Source organism: Erpetoichthys calabaricus, chromosome 16 (genome assembly GCF_900747795.2).
Source record: "Erpetoichthys calabaricus chromosome 16, fErpCal1.3, whole genome shotgun sequence".
NCBI classification, from domain to species: domain Eukaryota; kingdom Metazoa; phylum Chordata; class Cladistia; order Polypteriformes; family Polypteridae; genus Erpetoichthys; species Erpetoichthys calabaricus.
In genome coordinates, this window is record NC_041409.2 from 4,886,124 (window position 1) to 4,911,136 (window position 25,013).

General features: G+C 40.0%; 2 protein-coding genes across 2 annotated transcripts; one reads left to right on the forward strand and one right to left on the reverse strand.

Moving 5' to 3' along the window:
- Window positions 1-792: 792 nt before the first annotated feature.
- Window positions 793-4,154, reverse strand: ndufa3 (NADH:ubiquinone oxidoreductase subunit A3). The gene is made up of 4 exons (XM_028821802.2): window positions 4,007-4,154; window positions 3,618-3,692; window positions 3,437-3,514; window positions 793-940 (listed from the first exon to the last, which is right to left on the reverse strand). The coding sequence occupies exons 1-4, from the start codon at window positions 4,014-4,016 to the stop codon at window positions 849-851; spliced, it is 255 nt and encodes an 84-aa protein (XP_028677635.1). The 5' UTR covers window positions 4,017-4,154; the 3' UTR covers window positions 793-848.
- Window positions 4,155-4,219: 65 nt separating this feature from the next.
- On the forward strand, window positions 4,220-23,726 carry tfpt (TCF3 (E2A) fusion partner). Its single transcript, XM_028821801.2, has 6 exons — window positions 4,220-4,378; window positions 5,236-5,447; window positions 7,218-7,288; window positions 17,863-17,932; window positions 18,076-18,231; window positions 23,240-23,726. The coding sequence occupies exons 2-6, from the start codon at window positions 5,241-5,243 to the stop codon at window positions 23,315-23,317; spliced, it is 582 nt and encodes a 193-aa protein (XP_028677634.1). The 5' UTR covers window positions 4,220-4,378; window positions 5,236-5,240; the 3' UTR covers window positions 23,318-23,726.
- The last annotated feature ends 1,287 nt before the right edge of the window (window positions 23,727-25,013 follow it).

Below are 25,013 nucleotides of genomic sequence, written 5' to 3' on the forward strand. Positions count from 1 at the left end.
GGTTGTTACGAGTGATTACTTGAATTACTGTTGCCTTTCTGTCAGCTCAATCAGCTCAGTCTGGCCATTCTCCTCTGACCTCAACAAGACATTTTCACCCAGAGAACTGCCATTCACTGGATATTTTCCATTTTTAAGACCATTCTCTGTAAATCCTAGAGATGGTTGTGCGGGAAAATCCCAGCAGATCAGCAGTTTCTGAAATACTCAGACCAGCCCGTCAGGCACCAACAACCCTGCCATGTTCAAAAGTCACTTAAATCACTTTTCTTCCATATTCTGATATTTGATTTGAACTTCAGCAGGTCATCTTGACAATGTGTACATGCCAAAAAGCATTGAGTTACTGCCATGTGATTGGCTGATTAGATACTTGCGCTAACATGCAGTTGAACATTATATATATTTATTTTATCTACGTATATACATAAATTAACAAGTATGTACGTATTTAATGAACTCCTGTAAAATGCTAAAATTCAGCCTGGGGACAAATAAAGTTCTATCTACTGTATTTAACTACCTAAAAGGCAGACCATTCCAGTGAAATGAGGGAAGCAGGCCAAAGGTTTGTAGTAGTAGTAGTTTAAAAAAATGAAATAAAAAAAGAGCAGAGCTGCATATTTAATGACAGAATGACTGCGTCACTAATCAGAACAGACCGTCAGACCTAATTTTTAGGCTTTAGCGTTCCCTGAATGTGTAGGTGAAGATCAGACCTTACTTGGGCTCCATCCCTTTGTGAAGATAACTTTTGTACTTCATATTAGTTAACAAGGACAAATGTAATCACTAATTAAATAAACACTTTTATTCAAAAAGGAAGCAATGTTATTAGCAGTAGATATTCACAGCTTCTTTAACCATTCCAAATTGGGTCCCACAGGGTCAGCAGGATGGCTTGGAATATCTGGCATGTTTCCATCATCTCGTACTGGAACTGAAAAAAGCCAAAACAAAAAGTGTAAATGATGACGCTCAGCAAAAATTTCACATATAAAGAGTAAACTGTGTATAGAGTGAAGACCTAAAATGTTAGATATACAATTTTTGAAATTACATGTAGTTAATCCTACTGGAGATCACCTATTATTCTTTCTCTCCAGCAACAGTCTATTATAGCAACTTTAGTTTTTATGCTGAAGGCACTGCAAAAGTTGAGAACTATGGGAAAGTGGCAGAATAAACATGTTGCTTTACCCTTGTCTTCTTGGAGAGCCTTACTGTGTAATGATAATGATTTATCTTACTTTGGCTCAGTGGGTGGAATTGCCTTAATCTATAAATTGAGAAAGTTCCGATTTATTTGAGCAATACGTCATTTGACTGTCAGTATCCAATGCTTATTTCACATCACAAAAGCACTGAAGCTGGAACTACTGCTGTAAACAGGGTAAGTTATGCTGAATTTGAATATGGAGTTGGTCATTCTAGTTGGATTTAATATTTATTAATTAATGAATAAAAATCATCATCATCATCATCATCACCTCCACCACGCTAACCAAGATTATGTATCTGATGACGTTTGGAAGGTTGGAAAAAAAAGTTCCAAAAAAGAATTCACTGTGTTAACATTTGTAATATGGGCCTCTTTTTTAAGCACATCACCCACTAGCGTTCAGTTTTTCAGAAAACCCACATATTTATATCCACTGCTTCTTCTTTGCTTTCTACCTAACTGTAAATTCTAGCTACTTTTATTAGTTTAGGGCACAAAAAAAAAGTAAACTTCTGACAAACATGGGAAGATCAAAATACTGTAATTTGCAAATGAAGTACTTTTTCATTTATGTTTACAAGTGCTGGTCATAAAATTAGAATATCATGACAAAGTTGATTTATTTCAGTAATTCCATTCAAAAAGTGAAACTTGTATATTAGATTCATTCATTACACACAGACTGATGTATTTCAAATGTTTATTTCTTTTAATGTTGAGGATTATAACTGACAATTAATGAAAGTCCCAAATTCAGTATCTCTGAAAATTAGAATATCAATTAAGACCAATACAAAAAAAGGATTTTTAGAAATGTTGGCCAACTGAAAGGTACGAACATGAAAAGTATGAGCATGTACAGCACTCAATATTTAGTTGGGGCTCCTTTGGCCTGGATTACTGCAGCAATGCGGCGTGGCATGGAGTCGATCAGTCTGTGGCACTGCTCAGGTGTTATGAGAGCCCATGTTGCTCTGATAGTGGCCTTCAGCTCTTCTGAATTGTTGGGTCTGGCGTATTGCATCTTCCTCTTCACAATACCCCATAGATTTTCTATGGGGTTAAGGTCAGGAGAGTTTGCTGGCCAATCAAGAACAGGGATACCATGGTCCTTAAACCAGGTACTGGTAGCTTTGGCACTGTGTGCAGGTGCCAGGTCCTGTTGGAAAATGAAATCTGCATCTCCATAAAGTTCGTCAGCAGCAGGAAGCATGAAGTGCTCTAAAACTTCCTGGTAGACGGCTGCGTTGACCTCGGACCTCAGAAAACACAATGGACCAACACCAGCAGATGACATGGCACCCCAAACCATCACTGACTGTGGAAACTTTACACTGGACCTCACGCAACGTGGATTCTGTGCCTCTCCTCTCTTCCTCCAGGCTCTGGGACCTTAATTTCCAAAGGATATGCAGAATTTACTTTCATCAGAGAACATAACTTTGGATCACTCAGCAGCAGTCCAGTCCTTTTTGTCTTTAGCCCAGGCGAGACGCTTCTGACGCTGTCTCTTATTCAAGAGTGGCTTGACACAAGGAATGCGACAGCTGAAACCCATGTCTTGCATACGTCTGTGCCTGGTGGTTCTTGAAGCACTGACTCCAGCTGTAGTCCACTCTTTGTGAATCTCCCCCACATTTTGGAATGGGTTTTGTTTCACAATCCTCTCCAGGGTGCGGTTATCCCTATTGCTTGTACACTTTTTTCTACCACATCTTGTCCTTCCCTTCGCCTCTCTATTAATGTGCTTGGACACAGAGCTCTGTGAACAGCCAGCCTCTTTAGCAATGACCTTTTGTGTCTTGCCCTCCTTGTGCAAGGTGTCAATGGTCGTCTTTTGGACAACTGTCAAGTCAGCAGTCTTCCCCATGATTGTGTATCCTACAGAACTGGACTGAGAGACCATTTAAAGGCTTTTGTAGGTGTTTTGAGTTAATTAGCTGATTAGAGTGTGGCACCAGGTGTCTTCAATATTGAACCTTTTCACAATATTCTAATTTTCCGAGATACTGAATTTGGGACTTTCATTAGTTGTCAGTTATAATCATCAACATTAAAAGAAATAAATATTTGAAATACATCAGTCTGTGTGTAATGAATGAATCTAATATACAAGTTTCACTTTTTGAATGGAATTACTGAAATAAAATCAACTTTGTCATGATATTCTAATTTTATGACCAGCACCTGTACCTTTCAATTATATAAACTCACCTGGATAGTTATATGGCATCACGTCGTTGATCATTTTAGAATATTTGGTGTATGGGCTGATTAGTGGGAAGATGACAGCTGCAGACAGAAAGAGATTATTAAACAAACAAGACGTATTTTAAATGGTACGTTTTTTTAAAGAATAAAGCTAAACCTCTCGTTCTGTCAAGAGCGAACTTACCGAGTCCTCCAATGGCAAATGACACCGTTATCACCGGTTCTTTGGCCCAAGCATTTTTCAGGAACGAGGCAATTCCTTAACGAAGAGAGCCACTGAATTACTTGCCAGTATGAAACAGCGAACAGATACTGTCTACACCTAAATATATACCTATGAACCATGTGACAGTACCTTCTAGATCAGAAGCAATGACTCCTCAAATTCACTCTCAGGCATAACATTGTAATATAACATTCATTTTGAGCGACATACCTTAATCCACCCACAAGGTGACCTACAAATCCCCGCTCTCACTATTGCAGAGATCGCAAAATCAAGATAAGGCTAAACTCCTATTTGAGACTAACTGTAATTAAATTATAGATCATATAGTAAATATGTTAACTTACTTCCAGCCATACTGCTTCTGCGCTCCCCAAAACTGACACTGATCCTTTCAAAGGCCTTAAATGTTGTGGGATTTGTAGTTTTGCTCAGAGTGCTACGCGTATTTCCTCCGGGTGATATTTTGGCTCAATCTTTGGTTCCGAATGCAAATGTAACGTAGAAGCAAGCTACTTCTCCTGGCATGCGCAAATGAAACAACCCGTCCCTTTGAAATGACGTAATTATTTGCGACAAGAATATTTTCAGCCGGGTTTGGCACACCACAGAACTTTGCAAGAACTTTGATTTTGAGACGCTTTTAAAGAAACCGTGAACCGAAGATGTAAATTCATTAAAAAAAAAAGTTGTGTAATTAGTATAAGCAGTAACGGCTGGTAAGTTATTTTATTATTTCAATATTTGATTTTGTAAATGCAAATTAATCTCCACACTGAAAAAAGCTGGATATTCTTTTACCTACAAAGTATGGTTATAATATTATTTATAAATCGCTTAATCAGATATCGTGTTAACATAAACTAATGTATTGGCCACGTCCCAATGGGTATGCTTATAAATACTTATTGTGCTGTTTTAGTAGGATATAAAAATGTCTTCTTTCCCATATCTGCACCCATCATTTTTCATATCATTAGTAAACTGTACGACTAACATTTTTCTTACTTTTTAATACCAATAAAATATTAAAATTACATTTATACTGTCTTTGTACAATGTTATGTTTTCTTTACAATATCATTATAATCTCCAGTTGTATGTTAAAAATGTTGTTCTTTAAATTATATGTAGGCACTTGTTTTGAGGTGTACACAGTGTGAAATTTATAAAGAATGTAGAAATTTAACATACCATTCAGTTTTTAAAAACATGTTAATGAGGACAGTCGATTTACACTTTTAACACTTTTAGTTGTTCTTGTTTTATGTTATATGATTAGAGTTCTACTAAAAGCAGAAAGTGTTCATAACCCGCCTATTGATAAGTTAAGACCATTCTCATCTTCTACCTCATATAGAGTGTATTGCTTATAAAATCTTCGAAGTACAGGTTATATAGAGCAAATGGAAATGTTTTTAGAAGAGAAATGGAATATCCTAAGGAAGGTACAGTGCCTGCTGTATACGTATACAAATGTACAGCATATATTTGTTGCCTCTTTGAAGTTTGCATGAAAACATATCTGAACTGCATGTGCACAAACATAATATGGGTTCTGCTGTTCTGTACACAGCAAGGATGATGGATGACTTTTCTGACCTTACTCTGCCTCCACTGTTTGGTGGACACATCTTGGAGGCAGAACTCGAAACAGAGGGAGTTGAGTTTGTAGACGCCGGCGGAGTTTCTGAAAATCAAGTAGATGAATGGAAGGAGAAACAAAAACGGGAGACAGATCGGCAAAAGTATTTGAGTCTGAGCAGACGGTGTAGAGAAATTGAGCAGGTCAGTATTTGGTCAGAAGATTACACCAAATTTAATTTTAGGTTGTTAGATTTTTTTTTTTTTAATCAGTTGCATGTGTCATGTGTTGGACTGTTTTCACCTGAACTAACAGAAAGGTTAGAATGGGATTTTTCAAACTGAAACATGGTTGCCTATTGCCAGTGCAGAGAATTGGGAATGGTTTGCATGTTTTTTTTTTACCTTCTACTTTCCGTTTTAACTATTTGTTATTTAAATAACCAGAGAACACTGGGGACAGCAGGGTGGTGCAGTGGTTACCATGCATCCCTTCCTTGGCAGCAAATTTCCATGCACATCTTTTGACAATATGACTCTGTGGCACTCGGTCTCTTGTGGGAGAAAAGCAGTCACAAAAAAATAGTTTACATTTTTGAGTTACAAAATTTTCAGTGACACATGAGAAGCCAAAGAACTTTTAAAAGATAATTTCTTGATCATAAGGTTGCTTCCTTTATTCTACTCAAGCAAAGGACTAGTCTTTGTAGACCTTTCTCTCTTTAAGGACTAGGCAAGTTTTATACATGTGTGGGTGGGTGTGTTTAGAATTGGGTCCCCCGGGGGGTTGTCAATGTCCTTTAATATCCATTTCTCACAATAAATTATCAAACCATAACACACGAGCAGAACTTGTTGAACACTGTTTACTTCTCACATATTGCATAAAATTCCATGGTAATTAACCATGTGGTAGGGCAAAATATCATAACGCTCCCCATCACCTTTTCTCCTCTCCGGGACTTTCAACTTTCTAACATTTTATCCTTTTAATATAAGGGAGACAGAATTTCTTCAATAAGGATACACTTTATTCTTTATGAAATCCCAATGTTTCCTTTTGTGCAACAGGATGGAAGAGACTTGTTAATACAATGGAGCTTATTTACCCTTCATGCTTCAGTCAGTAGAAAGGGAAAGACAGTTCTAGGTTGTAGTGTGTGGGAATATTCAAGTTTTCCTGGGGTAATGCTTACAAAGTACATCTTTAAAAAATACCCTTTCATTACCATTACCTCAAAATGGCAGAAATGAATCCAAACTCTCAAAATTGGGCAGAGACCGTGGTAGCAGAATCTCTGCAGCAGTATTAACACTTAACAGTACACTGTCTGTAGGACTGTAGAAGCACAGCTTTTTGTTATTCAAGAACCAGAAAGATGCATTGCTTCTGATTTTTCCAATGTGTGGGTATGGGGGCTAACTGGATATCTGTTCATAGTGATAAAAAATATTGCAAACCTATAGTATATTGACTCCCTCCAACCCAAAAAAAAAATAAAAAAACACCTCTGATACTATCGCATTCAGATTCAATTATTCCCTTGTGCCGTATGCTCGGGACAAGTTCTCTAAACACTGTAGGGAATTTAAAGAGATTTGAAGATAGACAGATGAATTGTTGGACTGTAGACCATTAAATTGCTTTAATATAATGATCAATGCAAGCTAAATGTCCTAAATGTTTTCTTCTAAATATGTCACTGAGTTTGTTTTTATGACAGTTATAGTTTAGAGTGGTACTACTGCATTATTTATTTCACATTTGTGTGTCCACATGCTTTGTTTTTCCTTATTTCATTTCTAACATTTTACATGTATTTTTTAAAAGTCAAATTAAGTGTAGCATGCTTAAGTAATGACTTCTGGGTTTTCATTACAATTATATTATTTTAAGGATATTTACTTTTTAAATGACTTTAATCTATCAACAAAATAGCTGTATTAAAGATGTTTTTTTATTCCCATCATTAGGTGAATGAGAGGATTCTGCATCGCCTTCATCAAGTTCAGAAGTTAACTAGGCAGTTGAAGAAGGAGAGACGGTGTGGTTACTTACATTCTTACTTGACTGCTTATCAGACACCAGTTTTATTCACTGTATAACCATATGCTTATCCAGTTTAGGATCTCAAGGAACTGGTGACTATTCCTTCAGCACTGGGGAAAAGGTGGAAACCTGTCCTCAGAATTAATATATAAACTAGCTTGCCTGGTTATCTATATATATATATATATATATATATATATATATATATATATATATATATCCATCCATCCATTTTCCAACCCGCTGAATCCGAACACAGGGTCACGGGGGTCTGCTGGAGCCAATCCCAGCCAACACAGGGCACAAGGCAGGAAACAATCCTGGGCAGGGTGCCAACCCACCGCAGGACACACGCAAACACACCCACACACCAAGCACACACTAGGGCCAATTTAGAATCGCCAATCCACCTAACCAGCATGTCTTTGGACTGTGGGAGGAAACCGGAGCGCCCGGAGGAAACCCACGCAGACACGGGGAGAACATGCAAACTCCACGCAGGGAGGACCCGGGAAGCGAACCCAGGTCCCCAGATCTCCCAACTGCGAGGCAGCAGCGCTACCCACTGCGCCACCGTGCCGCCCATATATATATATATATATATATATATATATATATATATATATATATATATATATATATATATATATATATATATATATATATATATATATATATATATATATATATCCCTGTGTGCGTCCAGGTGTCCGTGTGTGGGTGTCTTCTGGTGAAGTGCGCATGCGTGGGGCACAGTGCGATGCGCGATATTACTGTCAGAGAAAGTTAGAGGCATTTTACGGAAATACAAACCAGTATTACTGCGAGAGGAAATTAAAGGTACACAATACAGTGACTCATATTGCAGCCACATACAAGCCAGTAGATAGATAGATAGATACTTTATTAATCCCAATGGGAAATTCACACACATTCTGACAGTATTACAGTCAGAGGAGATTAAAGGCATATTACCGACGCGCACGCCTGTATTACCGCCAGAGAAAATTAAAGGTATATTACGGACATACAAGCCAGCGGACGTACAAGACGGTATCCTTCAATAAGGGCGCGCACAAAAAGGCGAGCCTCAAAAGGGCGACCTCAGTTGGGCGCAGCGAATAAAGGCGCGCGTAAATAAAGATCTGCACCTTTGTTGCTCTTCACATATTCCAGAGCCATTTGAACTAAATTATCGATGAACGCCTTTATTCGCCGCGCTCAATTGAGGTCGCCCTTTTGAAGCTCGACTTTTTGTGCGCGCCCTTATTGAATAGAGCCGTACAAGACAGTATTACTGTCACAGAAAATTAAAGACACACAATACATGGCGGAAGCCCACGAAGAACGGTCAGCTGAGCAAGTAAACATCAACGAAAGAAAGAAAAATACGACCAACAAAAAGAATGAGGTCAAAGTCCTTTGCCATTTAATATAGACTGTTACTACTAATGTTTATGCACTACTGTTCTAGCGCCCGTTATTGTTACGGGCTAAATGACTAGTATACAATGTATCTACAAAAGGAAAAAAAACTTAAAAACTTGGGTAGTTAGTGCCAATGTGGAATTTGCACAAACTATGAATCGGACTTAAGTATGGAGTTTTGAGGTGTTATGCTTAATTTGTAATGTACTTGAGCTCTGACACCCAAAGCCTCTAAACCCATAATTCTGAATATTTTGTCCATAGCAAAGTTTTTATATTTATATATATATATATATATATATATATATATATATAGTGTGTGCGACTGGACACTGCAGCAAATTGTCTTTTTATGTTCACGTTTTTTTACTCTATGTTGGAAAAAACCAGTTATGTGTTAGGTATGTACACCTACACCATATGAAAACTGAATGTAGCATCTTGTCAGTCAGTTTATGGCTTACAGCACAGCAAGTATGACTGTGCTAAAGCTTGGCTAAGATACACCTCACATGTGGCCAGTTCGCTGGGAAGTGACTACAGGTAGCCAATGGAAAGTGATGAATAACCAAAAAAATCGTTTAGTGAAAATACCCAGAATTGGACTTCTTAAAAGGGTCTGAACATCATATTCCTCACTTTTGAGGTTTGATATGTTTGTCATATCAACACACGTTGCAATAACAGCTCTGTGATTAGAATTATACTCGAGTCATCATTTAGCTAGTTTTTCTGCATTTCCATGCTTGATCATGGGTGTCCGCAAGATATCTCATGTGTATATACAAATATTCCAAGATAGAAAAATTTCTGAAATCCAAAATACTTTTGTTCCCAGGCATTTCTGGTTAGGGATAGTCAACCTGTAATACAATAGTGAGTAAGACTTTATGGCTCATTATTGAATGTTGATATTAATGTCTTCCTTTCATTTTGATTTTTTAAGTAATAGGAACACTGTCATAATCATTGATGACAAAGATGATTACTGGCCACAGATGAAAAAGTGAATTAAAAGATTAGTAACAACTTTTAGTGGTTCCCAAGTTTAAGCCCTAGAGACCTCTGTGGCTGCAGGCTCTTGACCCAACCAATTTCATAATGGGTGTATTTATCTAATTGTTTTGTGAGTTGTCATTTTTTACTCTTATTATGAGAGAGAGAGAGAGAGAGAGAGGTTAGGAGCACATGCTGATACAGCGCATTGCTGCACCCACCACACGACAAACCAACTCAGGATCCAGATTAGGATCCAAGTGCAGCCATGCAACGGGTGACACCTCAGCACCACACTAGTTCAGATGGAGTGGAACCAGTGTGAGGTTTTTTTTTGAACTTTTGAAATATGTGCATTTTTGTCTATACATTAAGCACTTAAGTTTGCATTGCCATTTTCTTTTTTAATAATGTTTGCTGCCTTAATTGTATTCAGCTGTTGGCAAATTTGAATTCTGTGCTATTTTCATTTGTGTGCTCATTAAGAAATGCTTCTTATAAATTATCAAGAAAGGAGAAAATAGCAGTAATTGCTCCTGTATAGCATTCTGTGTTATTTGCCTTGTGTGCAGTGCTCATTTATAATCAACCACATTTGGATACAGTTAAGTTGCCAAATGGTAAAGTGTAAAGAAAACCGCAAATGAAATTAAACAGAAGCATGTAAAGTTATGGTAACGTATACATATAAGTTTGAATTTCTCCTGAATATTTTTGGGCCAAATAACTAAGCAATGATATGAATTTGTTTGAACAAAACTAGCAGCCATGCAGGAAGACGTCAACCTGAAAACCACTGGCTTATGATTACAAATCATCATAATTATTAAAAATGACTAATAGAAAAGCCATGATTGAAATACTAAGGCACATAAGGCATCTCTTTTGTTGACAGGTGAGTCATTCCAGAGTTCAGAGGTATTATAGCTAAAGGCTTTGCCTCCTGAAGTACTTCACTTTATTCTTGGTATTTGAGGGACTCCGAATTGCCTTGTTATTACGATGAACATTTTGAAATAAAGCCATTAATAAATTATGTCATGAAAGGGGATGGACATATTAAATGGGTTAATGCTGTACTTGTATTTTAAAAAGGATGATTTTAACAACAGCTGTAAATTTAACTGAAAGCTATTAACCAGATTTAAGAACTACAGTTGCATGGTTTTGTTTCCCGTCTTGTTTGTGAACTTTGCTGCATTTTTACTTTCTCAAATATGTAGTATAGAGAGAGTGTAGGAATTGTGAAAAAAATCAGCCTTAAGATTTTGATGAATCTTGACATTTTAGACTTTTCTGAGTCCAAAAATACCATTTTTGAAATTATTTATCTGTGTGAAAACATTTTGACCTGGCCAATGAGATTTTGACCACCCGCTTTATATCAAAAATAAGGAATCCTATGAACAAGCCATTTCTGGCAACCGGAAGTGCTACTTTTAACTGGATACTTTGTCAAATTTTCAAGTAAACCTATGGTTGTAATTACAGATAGGTGATTCAAATTTTGTATAGATATTTATAATGATAAAAAAACAAACAGATATGAAATTTGAGAAAAATGACTCAACTGGAAGTGATGTGTATGAATTTTTTGTGTCATGGAAATATAAATGTGTACAGTATATTAAAAACTGTATTCCATATACAGTAATCCCTCCTCCATCGCGGGGGTTGCGTTCCAGAGCCACCCGCGAAATAAGAAAATCCGCGAAGTAAAAACCATATGTTTATATGGTTATTTTTATATTGTCATGCTTGGGTCACAGATTTGCGCAGAAACACAGGAGGTTGTAGAGAGACAGGAACGTTATTCAAACACTGCAAACAAACATTTGTCTCTTTTTCAAAAGTTTAAACTGTGCTATATGACAAGACAGAGATGACAGTTCTGTCTCACAATTAAAAGAATGTAAACCTATCTTCCTCTTCAAAGGAGTGCGCGTCAGGAGCAGAGCATGTCAGAGAGGAAAGCAAACAAATCAATAGGGCTGTTTGGCTTTTAAGTATGCGAAGCACCGCCGGTACAAAGCTGTTGAAGGCGGCAGCTCACACCCCCTCCGTCAGGAGCAGAGAGAGAGAGAGATAGAGAGAGACAGAGAAAAACAAACAGTGAAAAATCAATACGTGCCCTTGGAGCTTTTAAGTATGCGAAGCACCGTGCAGCATGTCGCTTCACGAAGCAGCTGCACACAGAAGGTAGCAACGTGAAGATAATCTTTCAGCATTTTTAGACGAGCGTCCGTATCGTCTAGGTGTGCGAACAGCCCCCCTGCTCACACCCCCTACGTCAGGATCAGAGAAAGTCAGCACAAGAGAGAGAAAGAAAAGTAAGTTGGGTAGCTTCTCAGCCATCTGCCAATAGCGTCCCTTGTATGAAATCAACTGGGCAAACCAACTGAGGAAGCATGTACCAGAAATTAAAAGACCCATTGTCCTCAGAAATCCGCGTACCAGCAAAAAATCCGCGATATATATTTAAATATGCTTACATATAAAATCTGCGATAGAGTGAAGCCGCGAAAGGCGAAGCGCGATATAGCGAGGGATCACTGTAATGCATATTCTTTCAATAACTATTATTAATTTTATTATAATTTATACATCATCAGTTTAACAATAGAATGTAAACTAAACTATAAAATGTATATGTAAACTAAAAATGTGTATCAGTATGCTGCTGCTGAAGAATGTGAATTTCCCATCGGGATTAATAAAGTATCTATCTATCTATCTATCTATCTATCTATCTATCTATCTATCTATCTATCTATCTATCTATCTATCTATCTATCTATCTATCTATCTATCTATCTAAACATTGAACATGCCAGATATTATAATACTAACACTTTTTCTATGTTTTTAAGTGACTATAACTCCTTTTTTTTTTTTTTTTCTTTGCACGTAATCTAGGTAATGCATATGCAATCATGAAAACATTCCACCACTGCTTTTGACCTCCCTAAGTGCAAAAGTATAATTTTAATATAAAGTTTGATTATAAATAGAGAAATTATTGTGTATTGATATTATCAATTAGTTATGATGAGAAACAAAGAGATATAATATTTAAGAAATGTTATGCAACTGGAAGTGGTTCAAATGACCCTTTCCATTATCTCCGTATATGATAATGTCGACGGGAGCACACTCACGATTTTTTTTTTATTTTATTTTATATATAATTGTTGAGAAGTAATAACTTGACATAATATTTTTAGTTTTTTCATACAAGTTAATGATCTACCTTTTTACAGTCTTACATGTGAGGCATTCAGGGAAGCATACTCCACAACAGGGCTGTAGAATTGGAGTTGGAAGCAATTATTGGGTTATTGGAGACGGAGATGATAAAAATGTATGGACACGGACTAAATGTAAATTGTAATATGTTAAAATTTACAATTTCACACATACTAATTCAAATAAGTATTTTTTTTCTCCAGTCATTTGATCAAAATATAACTTCTTTAAATTTTTGTAAGTTTTGCCTTTAGTTTAATGTTGCTCAATACGTTTTGTTTTTAAGTTAAATTTTGCACAATGTTTGTAACTTCTTAAAAAAAAAAAAAGACAGCCTTTAAACACAAACTTTAACAAGTTAGGGTGTTAAAAAAATAGCCTGATGATTCATGTTGCCAGTGATAAAATGATTTGTATCTTGTGTGCTGTCGGTAAACATAGTAGATGCACTTCCATTCAAACATTTGATGTCAGTACATAACGATGAGCATAGACACTACCAGACTAAAGTTTTAGAACACCTCAGTTTTTCTTCAAATTTAATCAGTTAAAATGCAATGAATGACCTAAAGGGGTGAAAAGGTAAGCAGTAAACTGCCAGAAGTATAAATTTAAAGTTTAGATTAGCAAAAACTGAAAAAAAGAAAATTTCAGAATATTACAAATGGGCCTTCTTCAGGGAACAACTAATAAGTTACAACCTATAGATATTCTGCAGCAATTTTAAAGTAAATTAGGCCTTGCACGTTGAAGGAAACAGTTTGCACAGGTGTCCCAACTTTAGTTGATTACTTAGTTAGTTGAACACCTCTGTCTGTCTTAAAGCGGAGTTGGACCAGACTGTGTTACTGTATCCTCTGAAGTACTACTTAGACAATATTCCAGTTATGGTGGCAAGAAAATGGCAATTAGCAAATGAAATGAGATTGAATTATTACCCACAGAAGTGTAGGCCTTTCATTTAGAGAGATTGCAAAAAAATCATTGTCAGTGAGTATGGCATCCTACACAGTCCAAATGCAATTGGAAACTGGAAGAAACTCTGATAGGAAGAGATCTGGCAGACCCAAAGTCGTCATCCAATCAGAAGACAAGTTTCTGAGGGTCACCAGCTTGTGTGATAGGCGCCTCACAGCACAGCAGCATCAAGCATTGTTTAACGGTGGTCGAAAAAAAGCAAATCTTAGTTTCTACTAAGAAGAGGAGACTTTGTCCTGTAGGTTTGACAGGGCAAGTGGCAGGAAGAAAACCATTCCTTAAAGGACAAAATAGGGCCTTGAAATACATCTTGATTGGTAGTGCACATTCTTTTGTTCATTACCAATTTTTTACATTTAATGTTAGATTTTTGTACAACCCCAATTCCAATGAAGTTAGGACGTTGTGTAAAACGTAAATAAAAACAGAATACAATGATTTGCAAATCCTTTTCAACCTATATTCAATTGAATACACTACAAAGACAAGATATCGAATGTTCAAACTGATAAACTTTATTGTTGTTTTGCAAATCTTCACTCATTTTGAATTTGATGTCAGTCAAAAAGCTGGGACAGGGGCATGTTTACCACTGTTATATCACCTTTCCTACTAACAACACTCAATAAGCGTTTGGGAACTGAGGACACTAATTGAAGCTGTGTAGGTGGAATTCTTTCCCATTCTTGCTTGATGTACAACTTCAGTTGCTCAACAGTCTGGGGTCTCCGTTGTCGTATTTTGTGCTTCATAATACGCCACACATTTTCAATGGGAGACAGGTCTGGACTGCAGGCAGGCCAGTCTAGTACAGTGATCCCTCGCTATATCGCGCTTCGCCTTTCGCGGCTTCACTCTATCGTGGATTTTATATGTAAGCATATTTAAATATATATCGCGGATTTTTTGCTGGTTCGCGGATTTCTGAGGACAATGGGTCTTTTAATTTCTGGTACATGCTTCCTCAGTTGGTTTGCCCAGTTGATTTCATGCAAGGGACGCTATTGGCAGATGGCTGAGAAGCTACCCAACTTACTTTCTCTCTTTCTCTCTTGCGCTGACTTTCTCTGATCCTGACGTAGGGGGTTTGAGCAGGGGGGCTGTTCGCAAACCTAGACGATACGGACGCTCGTCTAAAAATGCTGAAAGATTATCTTCACGTTGCTACCTTCTGTGTGCAGCTGCTTCGTGAAGCGACATGCTGCACGGTGCTTCGCATACTTAAAAGCTCAAAGGGCACGTATTGATTTTTGACTTAGTTTTTCTCTGTCTCTCTCTCTCTCTCTCTCCCTCCCTGCTCCTGACGGAGGGGGTGTGAGCTGCCGCCTTCAACAGCTTTGTACCGGCGGTGCTTCGCATACTTAAAAGCCAAACAGCCCTATTGATTTGTTTGCTTTCCTCTCTGTTTCCTTTGAAGAGGAAGATATGTTTGCATTCTTTTAATTGTGAGACAGAACTGTCATCTCTGTCTTGTCATGGAGCACAGTTTAAACTTTTGAAAAAGAGACAAATGTTTGTTTGCAGTGTTTGAATAACATTCCTGTCTCTCTACAACCTCCTGTGTTTCTGCGCAAATCTGTGACCCAAGCATGACAATATATATAAATAACCATATAAACATATGGTTTCTACTTCGCGGATTTTCTTATTTCGCGGGTGGCTCTGGAACGCAACCCCCGCGATGGAGGAGGGATTACTGTACTCGCACTCTTTTACTACGAAGCCACGCTGTTGTAACACATGCAGAATGTGGCTTTGCATTGTCCTGCTGAAATAAGTACGGACGTCCCTGAAAAAGACGTCGCTTGGATGGCAGCATATGTTGCTCCAAAACTTGTATGTACTTTTCAGCATTAATTGTGCCTTCACAGATGTGCAAGTTACCCATGCCATGGGCACTAACACACCCCCATACCATCACAGATGCTGGCTTTTGAACTTTGCGCTGATAACAATCCGGATGGTCCTTTTCCTCTTTGGCCCAGAGGACATGACGTCCATGATTTCCAAAAACAATTTGAAATGTGGACTCGTCAGACCACAGCACACTTTCCACTTCGCGTCGGTCCATCTCAGATGAGCTCGGGCCCAGAGAAGCCGGCGGCGTTTCTGGGTGTTGTTGATAAATGGCTTTCGCTTTGCATGGTACAGTTTTAACTTGCACTTGTAGATGTAGCGACGAACTGTGTTAACTGACAATGGTTTTCTGAAGTATTCCTGAGCCCACGTGGTAATATCCTTTACAGAATGATGTTGGTTTTTAATGCAGTGCCTCCTGAGGGATTGAAGGTCATGGGCATCCAGTGTTGGTATTCAGCCTTGCCGCTTATGTGCAGAGATTTCTCCAGATTCTCTGAATCTTTTGATTATATTATGGACAGTAGATGATGAAATCCCTAGATTCCTTCCATTGTATCAGTATGCATCTGCTGGAGAATGTGAATTTCTCCTTGGGATTAATAAAGTATCTATCTATCTATCGATCGATCGAGAAACGTTGTTCTTAAACTGCTGGACTATTTGCCCACGCAGTTGTTCACAAAGTGGTGAACCTCACCCCATCCTTGCTTGTGAACGACTGGGCCTTTTGGGGATGCTCCTTTTATACCCAATCATGACAAACACCAGTTTCCAATTAACTTGTTCACCTGTGGAATGTTCAAAACAGGTGTTTTTTGAACATTCCTCAACTTTCCCAGTCTTTTGCTGCCCCTGTCCCAGCTTTTTTGGAACGTGTTACAGGCATCAAATTCAAAATGAGTGAAGATTTGCAAAACAACAATAAAGTTTATCAGTTTGAACATTCAATATCTTGTCTTCGTAGTGTATTCAATTGAATATAGGTTGAAAAGGATTTGCAAATCATTGTATTCTGTTTTTACTTACGTTTTACACAACGTCCCAACTTCATTGGAATTGGGGTTGTATATCCATCCATCCATTTTCCAACCCGCTGAATCTGAACACAGGGTCACGGGGGTCTGCTGGAGCCAATCCCAGCCAACACAGGGCACAAGGCAGGAACCAATCCCAGGCAGGGTGCCAACCCACCGCAGGACACACATAAACACACGAAGCACACACTAGGGCCAATTTAGAATCGCCAATCCACCTAACCTGCATGTCTTTGGACTGTGGGAGGAAACCAGAGCGCCCGGAGGAAACCCACGCAGACACGGGGAGAACATGCAAACTCCACGCAGTGAGGACCCGGGAAGCGAACCCAGGTCCCCAGGTCTGGGGTTGTATATGGTCATCATAAATTGCTAAATTTCTCCCTTGGGACAAGTAAAATATGATCTGTCAAGATAATAAAAATGCAATCTTTCAGCTTTCTGGCCAGTAATGGTATACATTTAAGAAACTGACAATGCCTTTGTACCATAGTCTTGAACAAATCTTATTTTAATCAAGATTCTGTACAGCCCTTCTACCTAAGAAAGCCTGTGTAGTGTTGTATAGTAGTTAGTTATCATTAGGAGCAGGGTTGTGGGGTCCTGGATTCAAATCCCGCACCCAGTCATTATTATTCTGGAACTTGCACATTCTGTTTGTGTCTTGGATGTGTTTTTCTCTGAGTAATCCACCTTAACTCTCACATCCTGAAAGATATAAGGGTTAGTTAACTGGCAACATCGGATTGACCCCAGTGTGTATGTATTCTGCAGTAGTCTCTTGCTGTTAGCCACCCTGTATTAATTGTGTGAATGCATGTATGCATATACAGTGCGTCATTTTAATTGGTCGGTTTTTCTGTAAATGATCAAACAGAGGAACTTGTTGCTTTTAATTACATGTACATTTAGGAGTTGAGATGAAATGTCGGGTGCATGTGTACTTTCTGGCCTTTCAGAATTTATTATTTCTTCTTCTTTGTTATAATTTTAGAATCTGTTTTTTTTTCCCCCATATTTTTAATAGGTTCCTCATGAAAACACTAAATGCCTATGGAGATGATTATAGAAGTGCCCAGCTAGCTATCCCATTGGAGGTAATTAAAGCAAATTGACCCATTTCCATCCCATAATAGCCTTTTAATATAAGTGATGTCTTTTGAGATGTCTGTTATATAGTATATTTGTATTCATTCTTTATGTATTCCCTCAATAATCTTCAAATCTGTGTACACCCAAGGAAGAAGTGAGCTGTATGACTGATCCTTCTCACTGTATGGATGGAGAGTGCCTTGATGAACCCAGTGCTTCATCTCCTTCTGGTCTTCTACAATCAACACCCATCATTAAAAGAAAACGACATAGAGGCTTAAAAGACAGAGAGAGAGATCTTTTAGTAAGTGAACATATGTTTGGTATTTAACTCTCTGAAGCTTACATTTAAGAAGTATTACATTAGTCCTACGTAGACTAGGATGATCTTAATATTGTTTCATTGGGTAGTCAGAATGCGATTCAAGGATAACATTGCTTGTAGAGAAATATATATATATATATATATATATATAGTAATAAATACGCAAACTCTCATAAAGGTTTGGGGTTTCCGGCCCGTTACACTGTACAGATTGCAAATCAAAACAAAAAATACAGTCAGACATATGACATTATATCATAATAGCAGACATTTTGGATCAGGTGAAGGGAGCATTTATGGGGTAGGACCGAAAACAGATGAATGGAATGCTGGGAAAGAACCGAGGTGCTGTGTGGGAGCCATGACGTCATCAAGATGGGACCAGAGGAAGGGCTGGAATGCGGAAGTGTTGGCATGTGGTTTAGGGAAACTGGTCAAAGTTACAGCGGCGTTGTTTCTGTCATTCTGTAGGAATAAAAGAGAGAAAGGTTAGTACCCCGTCTTTGTCTCCTGGCACGATATGTTATGTTGCTCGTTGGGTCATTACGTGAATCCCTATGCGTGCATGCATGATATGACCCCCAGCCCAGAAACCGAGAGGTCGTGATCCAGGGAGAGAGAATCAGCGTTGGCTTGCTGGTTACCCCGGCGATAAGTGATGGAAGACTACGACTGAAGGTCTAAAAACCACCTGGTAACTCGGGGGTTCGACTCCTTGTGCACAGCCATCCACTGGAGGGCAGCATGGTCCGTCACCAGAGTAAACTCCCGACCCAACAGGTAGTACCTCAAGTGTGTTACCGCCCACTTGATGGCCAAGGCTTCCCGCTCCACCCCAGCATATCCTGTCTCCCGGTCCAGCAGTTTCCACCTCAGGTAAATCACGGGGTGTTCAACACCGTCGATGCTTTGACTCAGCACAGCGCCTAGTCCTGTGTCCGAAGCATCGGTCTGGAGGGTAAAAGGGAGAGAAAAATTAGGGGTTCTCAATATCGGTGCCATTGTCAGGGCCGTCTTTAGGTCACTGAATGCCTGTTCTGTTAAATCATTCCATACCACATATAAAGGGGCCCTTGTATTTGTCAGATTGGTCAAGGGTGTGGCCCTCTCGGAGAAACGAGGCACAAACTGGCAGTAGTATCTCGCTAACCCCAGGAAAGCTTGCTCCTGTTTCTTGGTTATCGGACGGGGCCATTCCAGGATATCTTTGATTTTTGAACATTGTGGTCTCACCAGTCCTCCCCCCACCAGGTAGCCCAAATACTTGGTCTCGTGAAATCCAAAAAAACACTTACTCGGATTAATGCGGAGACCCGCGTTTGCTAGCGTTAAGAGGACAGCGTAAAGCTGCAAGATATGTTCCTCCTAGGTGCCGGAATAGATGACTACATCATCAAGGTAGGCGGCACAATAGGACTGGTGGACCTTTAGCACTCTGTCTACCAGACGCTGGAAGGTCGCAGGCGCCCCGTGCAGCCCAAATGGGAGGACCTTATATTGCCAATGTCCGCTAGGGGTGCTGAAGGCTGTTTTTTCTTTAGCGTATGCCGTTAAGGGAATCTGCCAGTATCCCTTAGTGATGTCAAGAGTAGTCGGGTAACGAGCCGTACCCAAGCATTCAATGAGCTCGTCCACCCGGGGCATGGGGTAGGCATCAAATTTGGAGACCTGATTAAGACACCTAAAGTCATTACAGAATCTCCAAGAGCCGTCGGGCTTAGAAACGAGGACAATGGGACTAGACCATGGGCTGCGACTCTCCTCTATGATGTCCATATCCAGCATTCGTTGGACTTCCAGCTCCACCTCGGCACGTTTATCTTCCGGGAGGCGATAGGGCCGCTCCCTCACTAACACCCCCAGGTCTGTCACAATGTCGTGCTCAATTAGCGAGGTATGTCCTGGCGTCTTGCTGACTACTTACGGAACGAACAGGACTGCACTTTCCAGCTCCTGCCTCTGCAGGGGCGTCAAATTGGGGCCAAGGTTAAGGACTGATTTTCTTGAGAAAAGGGATAGGGTGGCATCTGTGTGAGGGCGTTCCTCCCGATCCCTCCACAGTTTTAGTAAGTTGACATTATACACCCTCTCGTTCGGCCGGTAATTTGGTTGTTTCATCATATAGTCGATGAGCCCTTTCCTCTCTTTTACCTCGTATGGGCCTTGCCAATGGGCTAGCAATTTGGAGTGGGATGTAGGCATGAGCACCATCTCACGGTCCCCCGGCTAGGGAGGTGTTTCAGTTATAATTCCGCGCCTGCGCAGCTTGAGCTCTTGACATATGTTCCTTTAGAAGAGGCCGAATCTTTTCTAACCTATCGCACATTTACGCGATATATTCCAAAATATCGGTGGAGGGAAGATCCCCCCCTTCCCATCCTTCTTTGAGAATGTCCAAAATACCTTGGGGCTGGCGGCCATATAAAAGTTCAAAAGGGGAAAAGCCCATGGAGGCTTGTGGCACCTCCCGATAAGCAAAAAGGACAAGAGGTAAAAGTTGGTCCAGTTCCTACTGTCCAGGTTGACTGCCTTGTGGAGCATCTGTTTAAGGGTTTGGTTAAAACGTTCCACTAACCCATCCATCTGAGAGTGGTACACAGACGTTTTGAGATGCTTAATATGGAGTAACTTGGAAACTTACCTGAACGTATCCGAAGTAAAGGGCGTACCTTGATCCGTGAGGATTTCTTTAGGTATTCCCACTCGGGAGAAATGGGCTACCAATTCCCGTGCAATATTTTTTGTAGTAGTGGAGCGCAACGGAACCACCTCTGTGTATCGAGTTGAGTAGTCTACCATGACCAAAATGTATTTTTGGCCACGAGTTGAAGGCTCCAGGGGTCCTACAAGATCGACTCCGATCCTTTCGAAGGGGACATCAATAAAGGGAACCTTTATTATAAACAGCAACTTCCGTACCTTGCCTTTGTGATCCGCGACTCGATACAACAGATCATTATCCAGTACAAAGCAGGGCACCGCTGGTATGAGAGTGTCCGGCGTATTGCCGTTAACAGAAACAATAGCATTCTGGGCAAACTTTAGGGAATCATCGTTCCACTGTTCTCTTTTAAATGACGCTGGTGTGGACTTGCTGCTCAAGGGGTCTGGTGGAGCCGGGGGGTTGTCGTCAGCCTGACCCGGACCCTCACTCGCTAGCACTTCTAGGTCAAGGTCCGTCGCCAGAAAGTCGTCCCCCCGGCTCTCTACGTCATCACTGGTTGCCGGGCTGCATGGTGTGGGAGCCGCGGGGATGGTGCCCTGTCCGTCCATAACTATACCCAACTCGGCAATAGGAGTGGTGCTTTTTCTACCACAGTTGCTTTCAGACCAGTCTTATCCCAGAATAACTGGAAAGGGCGGTTCGGGCAGTACGGCCACCAACAGCCGTCTCGGTTCACCTTTCCAGGTTATGTAACGGTTAGCGGACTTATATGACTTGGTCTCTTCATGCACGCAGGTAACCTTCACTTTCCGGCGTGCCCACTGTCGCGGTAGTACAAAGCGGCGAGCAACAATAGTAATGTTACTCCCGGAATCAAATAATGCCACAACCGAATGCCCATTAACTAAGACCACTTCCGTGTTTGGGACAGCCAGGTGATTAGACAGAGCACATTACCTCTTTCCTTCGACCCAGGTGCAGTCCATCGATTCCGCGTTCTGAGGGCAGGCGGGCAAGGTGTGTCTGACTTCGCCGCACTTGAAACAGCACGGCGCAGCCGGGGTTCTCTCTTTAAGCTTACCTGGAGCTTCCGCAGTACGACGGAAGGGCTTGGGAGTAGCGACACGTCCCTGTCGGGGCCCACAAGCGGACCTTTCCGACCCCCTGACTTGGTTCACCGCTAGTTGGTGCTCCAGCACCTCCAGAAGGCTTTTCATATCCTTAAAGGATGTCGCCGGTCCTGCTGGGCTAGTTACTCTGGCATCAAGTTAACAAACCCCTCACAAGCCACTTGTTCTACTACCTGGCGAGCCTGGTTGTTGTCAGATCTCAGCCAGTGCCCCATTTTGCCCCAGAACTCCAAGCCCTGGGCCCGGGCAGGGCAATCGGGGTCAAATTTCCAGAGCCTCCACTCGGTCATCTGCTGGTGTGACGTCACGCCGTAGCGGCTTAAGATCTCGGCCCTCAGGAGGTCATAATCGGTGGCTTCCTCGACGGGGAGGTCATGACAGGCCCTCTGCTCGATTCCCTTCGAGTACAGCACCAGTATGGATGCCCACTGCGCGCGCCCACTGATTCCGAGAGGCGGTCCTCTCGAAGGTCAGCAAATATGACTCTATGTCGTCCGCCTCTGAAAGTGGAACAATAGGGGGAGGTGGAGGTTGTGCGGGCTCCGGTCTAGCCGCTTCTGCCGCTGCGAGCCATGCCTTGGTCTCCACTAGCTCCTGCATCGTAGCTGCCTGCTCCAACTGCAACACCTGGAGTTGGCCCGCCAGACTTGTCAACACTATGTTGAGGTCCTGTCCTTCAGACATTTCTCGGACAAAAGTATCCTGCCAGCTACACCACTGTAATAAATACGCAAACTCTCATAAAGGTTTGGGGTTTCCAGCCCTATATACTGTACAGAGTGCAAATCAAAACAAAGAATACAGTCTGACATATGGCATTCTATCATAACAGCAGACATTCTGGATCTGGTGAAGGGAGCATTTATGGGGTGGGACCGGAAACAGATGAATGGAATGCTGGGAAGGGACGAGGTGCTGTGTGGGAGCCATGACGTCATCAAGATGGGACCAGAAGAAGGGATGGAATACAGAAGTGGTGGCGAATGGTTTAGGGAACCTGGTCAAAGTTATGGTGGCATTGTTTCTGTCTTTCTGTAGGAATAAAAGAGAGAAAGGTTAGTATCCCGTCTTTGTCCCCTGGGACGATATGTTACATTGCTCGTCGGATGTTTACGCGGCTCCCTATGCGCGCGTGCGTGACAATATATACACTATATATTATTTTTTTTTATTTATTTATTTTTTTTTACAGGATGGTGATGTTCCTAATTTATCAGATTCTGCCTTCACTGGATACTGTGGTGAGAGCCCAGCAACAGATTTTACTTAAGTTGACCACACCGTTTGAGAGGTTTCCAGAAGTGATTTGATTATGTTCTCTCCTGAGGAGAGTGGACGCTTACTTTTCTCTATTTTTGATGACCATCTCTTGTTTTTGGTATTTGTGTTATTTATATACTTTTTAATGAGCAAACTTATTTCTTATGTGTTTTTTTTATTGTAATATTTAAATATTTCTCAAAACAGAGTGAACATAACTCTTCATGAAATCACCCGAAACTCTGCTTTTCTGAAGATCATTGCATTGCATGGTTTCCTTTCTGTTCCATGCATCTTTTTCATTCCCTGTCATTGAGTCATATTATGTATTGTAAAAGAATTCTAAAATAGGGTTTAAAAAAGTGTCTATCCAGTAACATTTCATATAATAAAGTTTTTCTTCATTAACTGTGAATGTTTCTGAGGTGTGTTTTTAATTGTTTTGACAACTGTTTTATGCCATTTTTTGACATTCTTAGCCCAATGTTTATAACAGTTGGTACATTGATACAGTAGAAAGTAGGGTGAAGTGACACTTTTTATTGGCTAACTAAATAGATTACAAGTGCAAGCTTTCGAGGCAGCTAAGGCCCCTTCATCAGGTAAGGTGTAACCTGATGAAGGGGCCTTAGCTGCCTCGACAGCTTGAATTTGTAATCTATGTAGTTAGCCAATAAAAAGTGTCACTTCACCCTACTTTCTCCTGTATCAATCTATGGCTAACACGGTACAACACTCTACTGCTATAGTTGGTACGTTGTGACATAAGTTTCTAAACAAAGGTAGTGTTTACTCTTGTGTGGGCCACTGTTATAAAAATGAGATCTTGTCTACCCATTATAAAGCAGGACTTAACAAAGAAGCAAAAATAAAAAATCAGTGACGGCAAAATCGAGAGTTCCAATGAAGAGTGATCTTATTGGGAACAATCTGATGATTTTTGATATTTAGTTGTGGGAGTGCTAAATGAAACATATTGACAAGCTGATAGGCAGATTCTCTTCAAAACCTTTTATAGTATTCATCTAATGGTTGCAGTAAACATTAATAACTATTTCTGGATCTTAGTGAGTGTCAGGGTCAGTGGCTGAGTTCTGTTGTTAAGGATATGTGAAATTATGTCTTCATGGTATCATTCTTTTTTAGTGATTTACTCTGTGTTACATACTCATATGTTCTGTAAGACTAATACATAAAGTTTGCCTACTTACCCAGTGACTGTCCAGATGATCTTGTTTTCTGAGCAAACTTTTTATTGAAATTATCACAGATTAAGGTGCTGTTTCCTGCTTTCAAAAATGATGGGCTAGATGGTTTGTTCCCGTTATCAAGGGTCATACCCAGTTTCATCTGAAGCGTTTTTTGAAACAAAAAAAAAAAGGTTTTTAAAGATATCCAGCATTGTAATTAATAATATTAATATTATGATAAATATTCTGCAATTTTTCAGGTAAGGAAGACAGATGTTTCAAGGTAAGCTAATTATACTTATCATAGAAATGGAGAGAGGGTGACGTTGAATGGACATTAGCTCAAGCAAATAAGAATTTCAGTCATCTCGGTACTTGTCACAGTAATGACCCTATATATACTTTTTTATATATATATATATATATATATATATATATATATATATATATATATATATATATATATATATGGTTGAAATAGTTTACTGTCAACTAAATGCAAAGAGTACACGACAC